Raw genomic sequence first — 10,803 nt, 5'->3', positions numbered from 1 at the left:
TAATCAACTATTTTGAAAATAAATAGTATGTATTAATACATAACTATACTAGTAACATGCAAGTCTTCTTTCAGTAATGATAATTTTTATATTCAAAAATTATACAAAATTTTATCTGATATTAACATTTTGATTTATTTATTACCATTATTAATCGTAGCAAAATATATTTCATACAAAAATTGAATGGCTTCGAGGAGAGCATATTCTGATGTTACAAATTTTTTTTTGTAAATGAACGCGTAAAAGTCATGTGAAAATTAAATTTGTTTTCTGTTTTATGTGGAATCATATTTTATCTAACGCGTTAGCATTCATTATAATAAAAGAGTATTAATCCATATATATGTCGAAAAATTATTGTTTTAAGAGATATTTTAATTTAAATATTGAAAAAAAATATTCCTCTCTTATAATAAGCAAATTTTAACTTTATTTACAGAAAAAGTTTAATATAACAATCATGAATTATGAATTATACATTAATGGCAAAAACATTAAATCGACCGTTTTTAAATTATTAAGTAGAAAGAGTCGGTCCTATTAATTTTCTATGGACCGTTATGCGATCTAACATTCTTTGATCTTTTTTTTATGAAACATCTGAAAAATAAAGTATAAAACTCCGATTATAATGGTTGATATAAAGATACGTATCATCGCTTATGTATCTAATAAATATCGTTCGATACATTACAGAACGTAAGACAATCGTTATTTTATCGATTTTAAAAATGTTATGATATAAATAGTCGTTACATTATCGTCAATAAAGTTGTAAATAAAGATAACATTTTAATATATACATAACGTAATAACAAAATATAATATAATATATATATATATATATATATATATATGTGTGTGTGTATGTATGTATGTATATAACATAATAACAAAATTATGGTTCCTTAGCAATATTTAAAATAAAATGTTTTACAAACACTAATGATTTTTTGCCATACATGGATTAAAATTTTTTTTTATAAAGAATATCGAGATTCATCAATTGATATATTAAAAAGTACGTGTCAATTTACAAAAAACTGAACTAATAATATCAGAATATCTATGCCCCCCTCAATGAAATTAAACTTTCATTTGAAACATTATTTGCTGCGGATGATAATACTAACATAAATCAAGATGTCAATATCAGTTGTGAGACACTTTGTATATTTTGTATACATGTTGTAGCATACTTTTATATAACTGAAAATGTCGTGTACCGATGTATAATATAATTCACGATCTAATAATGCAGACACAGGATGAAATGTACATTGTGCACGATCACTAATATACTGACAGTCGTTGAATGAAGAGGATCTTAAAATTAAACCTATACCAACACTACTAACTGATGCTCGTCCATACGATTAGCACCTGGTCATACACATAGATCAAAATGCAATAAACATAAGAAGAACAAATGAGAAGTAGTAAATTAGGAACTGAAAATCCTTAGTTAAAACAAGTTAATTAATTATTGATATAATCTGTAAGCCTAAGAATTATTAATTCTATTTCTTTTTCTTTCTATAAAACATTAAAAATTACGATATTATTTTTATAAAATTATATTTTATAAATAGCTTAGAAAAACATTAATTCTATCATTTATACATTAAAAAAATTATTTCGTTGTTATTTTATAAATTAGTATACATTGTCATGTATACATTTAAAAAATTAATATCGTATATTATATTAAAGTACTCTCAGGTAATTTCTCTATAAAAGCAACGTTCTAATTAATTAACGAAATTATACTAATTAATTAACAAAAATCTACCAGTCACGAATGCTTTCTTGTGTTTATTTTATATACGTATTATTTTTCATCAAAATAAATTACTTTTATATCTCTAGAACTATAAAATGACACGAAGCATGTCAAAGATAATGTACTTTTTTACCAACGAAGTCGGACGATCAACACTCGAATTGTTTACTAATCTTCAAAAAATCAAATAAATTATAAAATGAACTTAATCCTTCGCTATTAATTATTAAAATTATTACCTACAGATAATTCTAGTTCGAACGAATATAAGTAAATACGTAAGGGATGAAAAAAACATTTTTAAAAATGTATCATAAATGTGTAGATTCACAAAACGATTTATTTACGATCGTACTTGTCTTCTAATAATCTGTTGAAGACATTATAACAAGTAATTTATGTCGATTTAGACCTTTCATTCTCCTCATAATAGATACCGGAAGAACTTGAATTTTTTCACTCACTACTTAAGAAGTTCTACAACGGCTCGAAAACACTCGTCTATGCTGTAGGTCGAAATTGAGGCAGGTCTATGAGTAATAGATTAAAAATGAGGTAGGTCAACGTTATTGTAGACGAAGAAGACACTATCGTAATATTGATCTGAAGAGAAAAGCAAAAACAAAATCGCTATTATATTCATTATATTAAAAAACTAAGAAAATATTGATTATAAAATTGAAAATTTTACTTATCGATAATTCTTCATGAAAGAATTTGTAACCTTACATTAAATTGATTCCTTTACTATCTTCCATGATATCTTAATTCTAATAATAATATAATTATTTATTTATTTATCTTTTTACGATCGAACATTGAATTTAAGTTTATTGTTTTATTTAGATAAAATCTAGGTCTACGATCGCAAAAAAAATTGTATACTAATAAACAAATAGACTCTACGACTGTTTTGCATGTATAAATTCAAAAAAGAGATTTGTTCATTACTAATTGTTCATTACTCCCTCTTATACGTATTTTAAATTTCTTTAACATTCTACACAATTTATAGGAACGTATCTATTATAAATACGTGTTATATATAAATAAAAATTTGCGAAGGTAACAATTTTTGCACGTATAATTTTTGTTATGGTAATATCTCAAAAATGTTAAAAACTTGTTCCGAATTTCCAGGTGCTCGTACTGACAACGCAGGTGCAAGCCCACGAATCGTTCTTGAAAACGTATCGTCGGAAATACACGTTCTCTCCGCATGTTCAAAGAGGAGACTTTTCGTCGCGATAATCAACGATTAGAGACTTCCCTTTGCGTGACTTCTCGGCACGATCAATCTCGCGAAAACGACGCGGTTTTACGAGAATCGTCGCACGCGACCGGATCTATCGAGTCTCCTAACGAAAACGTAACTTAAGTTGAACGTCCGGAAGTTGCTAGCGAGAAGAAGGAAGAGTTAGTTATCGTAACACAATTTTCTACTTTCAAGTGAATTCTCGATTCGTCGAATATAAAATTATTTATTAGGAATCGTTAAATTTTTAAGGAAAAATGAAGACACGTTGCGCAACTTCTACGTATCCATAAAAAACGAGTATAATTTGTCAAAGTAACGACATAAATCTGATGAAAACGTTACACTTATTCGTTTTCAATCGTTCTTATTCCGTGCGATTTAATGGGATGAATATAATTTAACTAACAGTTTCTCACGATATCTTTCTTCTTATTGCAAAATAGTATCATCTACGGGATAGATACATTTAATTTGTCTTAGGTACAGATGCGAGATGTTCGAACGGACATACGGACTTTGAAGATGGAGGGAACTTCGTTAATCGCCTTGGTTCTCTTCGCCGCTCGTTCTCTCCTTCTCCTTCTTCATCTTTCTCTTCGAAGAAGGAAGAAGAAAAAACGTTGAATCATCTCTTCATCGGCGGGTCGAGGTTTTCAAGCTTTTTCGAATGACGCGCGAGCGCTAATGAACAAGATGTTATGCGAGGATAGCGCGTTGCAACGCGCGGAAAGTGATACACAGAAGTACCTGCGCCAAGTATAAAAGGTATAGACCGGTTATGCGAATATTGTTACTTCGTCATCCTCGAGAACGTTGAAAAAATATAACCGACTCAGCCTATGCCTTTTCTTTGGCTTCTTACAGTTCATATTCTTTATTTGTAACAACATCGAACGACGTTTTAAAGAAAACGTATGAACGGTCGAACGAACGAACGAACGAACGAACCGATTTTACTTCGGATACTTTGATTTAGCACTTTCGAGTGAGACTTTATGAAATGTTACATGCAGAGTTTGAAAGAAGGCGAAAACGAGAGCGTGAAAGTCGATCGTCGTTTTTATTGAAAAGTTAAATGTGAAAAAGTAGCTAATTAACAGAAACGTAGTACGCAGCCAATTAGCTCGAAAGTGCTCGCGAAGGATCGTGCATACTATCGGAAGTAACATCGACTGCTCGAGTCTCACTGCGTGAAGGTTACTAGGTAGTTATACTAATTTGCTTATCTAAAGTACGAAATAAATGAAAAAGGAAAGAATAAACCATCTTTGTTATTATGTATCGACGGTACCCCTTCATTTCTGTTCCTCGTTTATGCATTTAATTTTATATTTTTATCCATTTCTTTATTTTTTCTCCATTTTGTCCAACAATGCGGGTACCACCTGCTGGAAGTCGCGTACTTCTGTCGCGTTCTTCCTTCCTCCGAGAAGCTCTTTTATTTTTATTAAACGTAACTACGAGTCACTCGATGAGTGCAAAAATGTGTACGCAAATCGCACGATGAATCGGCTGATTTCGTGAACAAGTCAAATAGCTTTCATGGAACTTGGTGGAAGAGAAAACATTCTTGGCTAGTATCGATCGAAGAAGGGTGATTATAAGGAAATTGGTCTCCTGTTCTATCTAATTCGATTTCTACAATACAGATTCTACGTACGTATATATAACTATATACAATTATATGTATATATATATATCTTTTTTTTAATTTAATTATATCATATAAAGGAACAACGAGATCTTTATTACCTATTATAGTAACTATCTTTAATTAAATTAAATTAAAACAATCATACACATCAACTTTAGAAATCTTTCATAGAAATCCTTCTTGTACAACTCGAAAATTTATTATGATATATACCATATATAATCGAATGGACGTACATACCACTTACATACTTACGTACATACTCTTGATAAAAAGGAAAATAATAAAATGAAAGAAAAGAAGAGAAGAAAACGTAAAGAAGTTTAAATAGGTACGATCGGCGCCGAGTAATTAGCGTCCATGGGTATGTTGGACACGTGTGTAAACGTAGTGCGTGTGTACAGATGACACAGTCGTTCGATTGAGAAAGAATACGCCGCTTAGAATTACTAATTTTCTGACAAGCCTAACGCGAGTTACGCGCACACACGTTCGGAGGAAGCGCTGCCGTGAGATGTTTATCGAGGAAGCTCCTAACGAACGTCTCGCTCATACCTCGACGTATAATATGTATCTCCTATGTATGAATAACTTCTCCGATGGCTTTGTAACTTCTCTTCGCTTTCCATGCTCCGTCGCGTCCCCACTATTTAAATCTTTATGATCGAGTAGGGTATGCCGTGTACGATCCGTCTTGCTCTCTATGGAATATGCATATTGAATCATTGAAATTGACGAGGAATATACGATACAATCCCATTATTCTTTTAAATATAATTTGTCTCTTAAATTTTACTTATTTTTTATATCTTTATGCCTATAAAAAAATAAGAATGAGAAAGATGAAAAATGTGTACAATGTAGTAGGTTTCATCTGGACGTGTCTTATTACTCAAAGAAAGTAATAATAAAATTACTTTTATATATATATGTGTGTGTGTGTGTGTGTGTGTATGCAAAAGTAAACGTTGTCATTACACAGTTAATCTACCTGTAAATATTGAACGCTTAAATGTTAGTAGTAATAAGTTTATTGACCTTCGTACATTGATGAAATTTTTCGTAGATACTCTATAGATCATTAACGAACTACCTCGTAGACCTCTATAGATCTTTGATGAACTACTACGAGACACTGTTTTCTGTCTAGGTTATTAATTTTTATTCATTTTTATTATTAATACATTAGATATAAATTGTTGGAATTATTATAGAAAGATCGTTTTGTAATGAATATAAAATTTAGAATATTCTTTCGAATTGTAAAGCTTAGTTATCAATCTTTGTGAAAAACTATTTTGATTGAAGCGCCTTCTGGTATTATTTTTAGAAAGCTTTGTCAATTAGTATTGTATCAAACAATTCATGCCGTATGGTCATTGTGTCTAAAACCCGATGCATATAATTTATAATTTCTCTTTTTAAACAATTAGTAAACGAATTAGAATATGAGTATTGCCAGTGAATGTATTCAACTTTCAAGTGGTTATAGTATGCCACTTATTGGAAGTGAGCATGCTTCTAAAATAAAATATAATAATAATAATATTGATAATTTATAATTCTTTGTTATCAAATACATTTGATTAGAGACACATGAAATACGTATTGTATTCCAATCATTATTTTATTTGCTGTATTGCATTTTCAGTTGGAACTTATAAAATACATGGCAAGGAAACTATTTACGAGGTAATCGATGAAAGCTTGAAAGTAGGTTTTAGATCGATTGGTAAGTCTATCGAGCGATATATTTATATTTTCTTTGTTATATGTTTTATATTTCTTATATTTTTATACGATTTGATTCTCGTTCAGATACAGCAGCAGTATATAGAAATGAAGAAGAAATTGGTGATGCTTTAAAGGAATTATTACCTAAATATAATCTCCGAAGAGAAGATATCTTTGTCACTACTAAATTAGGTACGAATCCAAACAAAAATCTTTGCTTTTTTTTTATAGTAATATTGCATTAGTAATTGTTAAATATTATATTTATTTTTTATAAAGCACCTAGTGAAAATGGAGATCCAGAAGGTATACAACGATCGGTTTTAAAATCTCTCAAATCGCTTGGTCTTTCTTATATTGATTTATATTTGATACATTGGCCTGGAGCTGCACGCATTCCTGAAAATTCTCAACAAAATAAAGATTTGCGTGCTTGTACCTGGGAAAAACTAGTAGAATTACATAACAAAGGTTTAATAAGATCTATTGGTGTTTCTAATTATACTGTAGATCATTTAAAACAATTATTGAATAATTATTACGGTGTAAAACCTGCAGTTAATCAAGTATGTTAGATGCAATATTTTTTAAACTAATATTCATCATTATATGACATATTTATTTCTTTTCTTTGAATATACAGGTGGAATGTCACCCGCATTATCGTCAAGAGGAATTAATTAAATTTTGTAATGCAGAAGGAATACATATACAAGCATATTCCTCTTTAGGTACAAGTACCAATACAAATCTTCTTAAAGATCCTGTTGTTAATATTATTGCTTCAGAGATTAATGTATCTCCAGCAAGATTATTATTGAAATGGGCTTTACAACAAGGCATTGGTAACTGTGCTATTATTAATATAAGTTATTGTCAAATATGATTACTTATAAAATAATCTTATTTTGTAATTCTCAGGTGTCATTCCCAAGGCTGTAAAAAAAGAACATATACGAGATAACATAAATTTAAATTTTATTATTGATACGAAACAAATGAAAATTTTATCAAGTCTCCCACAAATTAAATATGCATGGGATCCAAAAAATGTTTATTAATTAAATTAAACAAACAAATTAATATATTAGTTAATACGGTTATAAGTATCAAAGAAGCACAATGAACGATCTTCCAAATAAAGTGGCTAAACTTTGTATTGAAAAGTATAATGCATTGAAAAAAAGTGGAAAACCAACGGATAACGAATGGACGATATTGTCAGGAATTCTTTTAAAAACAGAATGCGAATCTTTATCTGTAGTATCGCTTGCTACAGGTACAAAGTGTTTAGGAGGATCTGAATTAATTAAAACTGCTCCACATGAAAGAGGTTCTAGATTGAGTGATTCTCATGCAGAAATACTCGCAAGACGTGCCTTCTTACGTTATTTGTACGATCAAATAGATATTGTATTAAGTGGTTTCAAAAGTAATATTTTATTCCTAAACAAAGAGAATAAATTAGAAATGTATCCTAGCATATCATTTCATTTTTTCTCCAGTCAAAGTCCTTGTGGAGATTGTTCTATATTTCCTAAGGATGACATAGATGAGGAAGAATGTCCCACAAAAATTAGGAAGACAATGCATAATGACAAAGAAACGATGACATTAGAATTATCTGTCAGTGAAATAAATACAGACATACACAGAACAGGAGCAAAATGCTTAAAAACTGAACAACATCAAGATCCCAAATTACCAGGAGCTAATTATCATATAACTGGTCCATTACGAACAAAACCTGGTAGAGGAGATCCTACATTAAGTTTATCATGTTCAGATAAAATGGCAAAGTATGTGACAAATAATTTAGATAGAAATGTAATAATAACTGGAAAAAGAATATAACTATATATTAGATATTTCATACTGTTGTAGATGGAATATTATTGGGGTACAGGGTTCGCTGCTATCATTGTTAATTTCAACAATAAAATTGGAAAGTATTACTATTGGTAAGGGTTGCCCTTTCTCGCTAGAAGCCATGGAACGTGGCTTATGTAAAAGATTTAGTAATAAGTTACATGTACCTAAGATCTTTCAAGCGGATATTGCTTTTGCCCAGAGAAAAGAAGGAAAAAGAATAAATCCATGTCCATCAAGTATTATATGGTGTGCTGTGAGAAAAAGGTTTATATTTTCATACATATAAAACAAGTTTGTTGTGAATAATAATAGTAATGATATTAATAATTCATAAAATATTTACAGCGATTTAGAAATAGCGGTACAAGGCAGAAAGCAAGGAGTAACTAAAAAAAAGAAGGGCCACAACTTACTTGTTAGTAGACGTGCTCTTTTAGAAACGTGTTTAAAAATTTGTGATAAGTATAAAAATATTAAAACAGATATATTCCATCCAAAAAGAATTACATATTATGATTGCAAACAATGGTCTGTTCAGTATCAAAGTACTTGGAACCAATTGAAGAGAGAATTTTTTATTTCTTGGCCAGATAAACCATTATACTTGCAAGACTTTATATTGTAATAATAACTAAAGTATAATATATTTAAAAAAAAATATATATATATAGGTAATGAAAGTGATATGTACAATTTTTAATAATTTTATATTTACAATTTAAAAATTAGAAAAATGCTATATTTTAAAAAATATTTTACAATGTACGTTTACTCAAATTAGTATAACCTATACCAATACAAGTCAAGGTTACTTGCTCTTTTATTTCATCTTCCTCTTTAATAGGTTCAATTTTAAAAACTGTCCCAAGAAAATCTCGTAAATCTCTTAAAAATTGTATCCTATACGAATATAATGAAATTATTAGTATATTATACGTTATTTACAATAATACGGTACTTACATTGATTGGGTTAAAGGACCTGTTACAATTTTGGATACATCCTTTTTACCGAGTACCATAAACATTGCTGCCATGCTTTGGAATGGAGAATCTACACATCCATTTCTATAATTAAGTCAGACAGTGGATTTAAAAATTTATTTAAATTTCTTTAATTTAAAAATCTAATATAAGTTCTTTTTTTCTTTTACCGATAAATTTCATCAAGTAACATCATAGCTGCTTCTTTTCCAAGATCTTCTGGTACACAAGGTAAAGAACCTGTTATCATCAAAGGTGAACAAGCCTCTCCACTGAGAAAAATACCATTGGTTGTTTCAGCTGTCAAACTTATTGCGAAACCTAATGTATGTGTAATCTATATTATAGCAACATAAAGTTTTAGAAATGGTAAACTTATTAATATTTGATAAATACCTGGTGACTTGCCACTAGCTGCACCTCTACAGTGATCCGTATGTATGTATATGTCTGGTAAAAATTTTAATAATACGCCTTTAGCTGATTCAACCATACGATTAGCAATTGCTGGTGAAACACGTACGCTACAAGAAACTCCTCTAATACGTTTTATCATACCACTATTCTGAAGCTACGAATAATAAATATATAATTTTATAGAAGAGAGAAAAATATTTATTTTAAAATAATATATTTTATATAGACGCATATCTTAAAAATAAAAATTACCTGTACAGATTTAAGATTACGACAAAGAGGACATTTGAAATGTATTTCTCCACCTCCTAACGGTGCCATTCCTCTTTTTTTGATAGTAAGTTCGATGTCTGTATCCACTATAAATCTTTTTAACAATGGTATACATGCTGCTTTAATTCTATCCACAGATGGATCTATTCGGAATATATAAAAGAAATTTCATAAAAAGATAAACTTTATTATATATTTATACCAACAAATTACATACCCAATGTATTACTTGTTACTCCTCTAAGTTTGATATCAATAGGTTTTTTACAAAAAGGTCCTAAAATAATGACTGCTTCTAAATAATATCCAATTGCACGCTGCAAGCTGCACTCATGTTCTAGCTCTCCGCCATTCAATAAACCAGGATTGTAATATAAGGAAGTACCCGTTTCATTTAATTCTACTCTAGTACCATTAGTAAGTTTATCCAATAAACGTATGAAGCTTATCTCATATTCTGTAACAATATATACTATGTATTAATATACAATTTGATTTTAAATACAACACATGTATAACCTCAAATCTAACCTTTTAATCCAGGATCGTCGTCTTTGGTTCTAATATTAATAATACGTACTGGTTTTCCAGACAACGTTGATAATAAAAGACGATATCTTAAATAATTGCATCCTTCGTATATTAAAACCTTATTTTGTACTTTAGCCGGCATGTTTAATACAAATTAATATATACACAACATTCCACTCATAGTTTGGACATAAATATGACTCTATCAGTATTCGTTGCTTTCCTTCGATTACAATTTTTGTTAATTAATTATTTTATCGGATACTTTGCACGTCATAATTCTTCACAAATTTTT

General features: G+C 29.5%; 3 protein-coding genes across 4 annotated transcripts; 2 read left to right on the top strand and 1 right to left on the bottom strand.

The window, feature by feature from the left end:
• The first annotated feature begins 6,037 nt into the window (after positions 1–6,037).
• Positions 6,038–7,493, top strand: LOC127072563 (uncharacterized). Its single transcript, XM_051013074.1, has 6 exons — positions 6,038–6,207; positions 6,350–6,430; positions 6,517–6,624; positions 6,712–6,998; positions 7,076–7,277; positions 7,354–7,493. Exons 1-6 carry the CDS (start codon positions 6,147–6,149, stop codon positions 7,491–7,493), a joined length of 879 nt encoding a protein of 292 aa, XP_050869031.1. The 5' UTR covers positions 6,038–6,146.
• Positions 7,494–7,554: 61 nt separating this feature from the next.
• LOC127072529 (tRNA-specific adenosine deaminase 1) lies at positions 7,555–9,115 on the top strand. The gene is made up of 3 exons (XM_051012991.1): positions 7,555–8,231; positions 8,317–8,568; positions 8,650–9,115. Exons 1-3 carry the CDS (start codon positions 7,555–7,557, stop codon positions 8,927–8,929), a joined length of 1,209 nt encoding a protein of 402 aa, XP_050868948.1. The 3' UTR covers positions 8,930–9,115.
• LOC127072533 (RNA 3'-terminal phosphate cyclase-like protein) lies at positions 8,993–10,718 on the bottom strand. 2 transcript variants are annotated; one of them, XM_051013005.1, is made up of 7 exons: positions 10,509–10,718; positions 10,195–10,434; positions 9,957–10,120; positions 9,684–9,858; positions 9,458–9,608; positions 9,267–9,371; positions 8,993–9,204 (listed from the first exon to the last, which is right to left on the bottom strand). In XM_051013005.1, the coding sequence occupies exons 1-7, from the start codon at positions 10,648–10,650 to the stop codon at positions 9,060–9,062; spliced, it is 1,122 nt and encodes a 373-aa protein (XP_050868962.1). In that variant the 5' UTR covers positions 10,651–10,718; the 3' UTR covers positions 8,993–9,059. The 2 variants fall into 2 exon arrangements, with proteins under 2 accessions (XP_050868962.1, XP_050868971.1); XM_051013014.1 differs by having other exon boundaries at positions 10,558–10,707.
• Between the last annotated feature and the right edge of the window lie 85 nt (positions 10,719–10,803).

This window comes from Vespula vulgaris, chromosome 1 (assembly GCF_905475345.1).
Source record: "Vespula vulgaris chromosome 1, iyVesVulg1.1, whole genome shotgun sequence".
Classification (NCBI taxonomy): Eukaryota; Metazoa; Arthropoda; class Insecta; order Hymenoptera; family Vespidae; genus Vespula; species Vespula vulgaris.
This window is presented reverse-complemented; position numbering and strand designations above follow the sequence as displayed.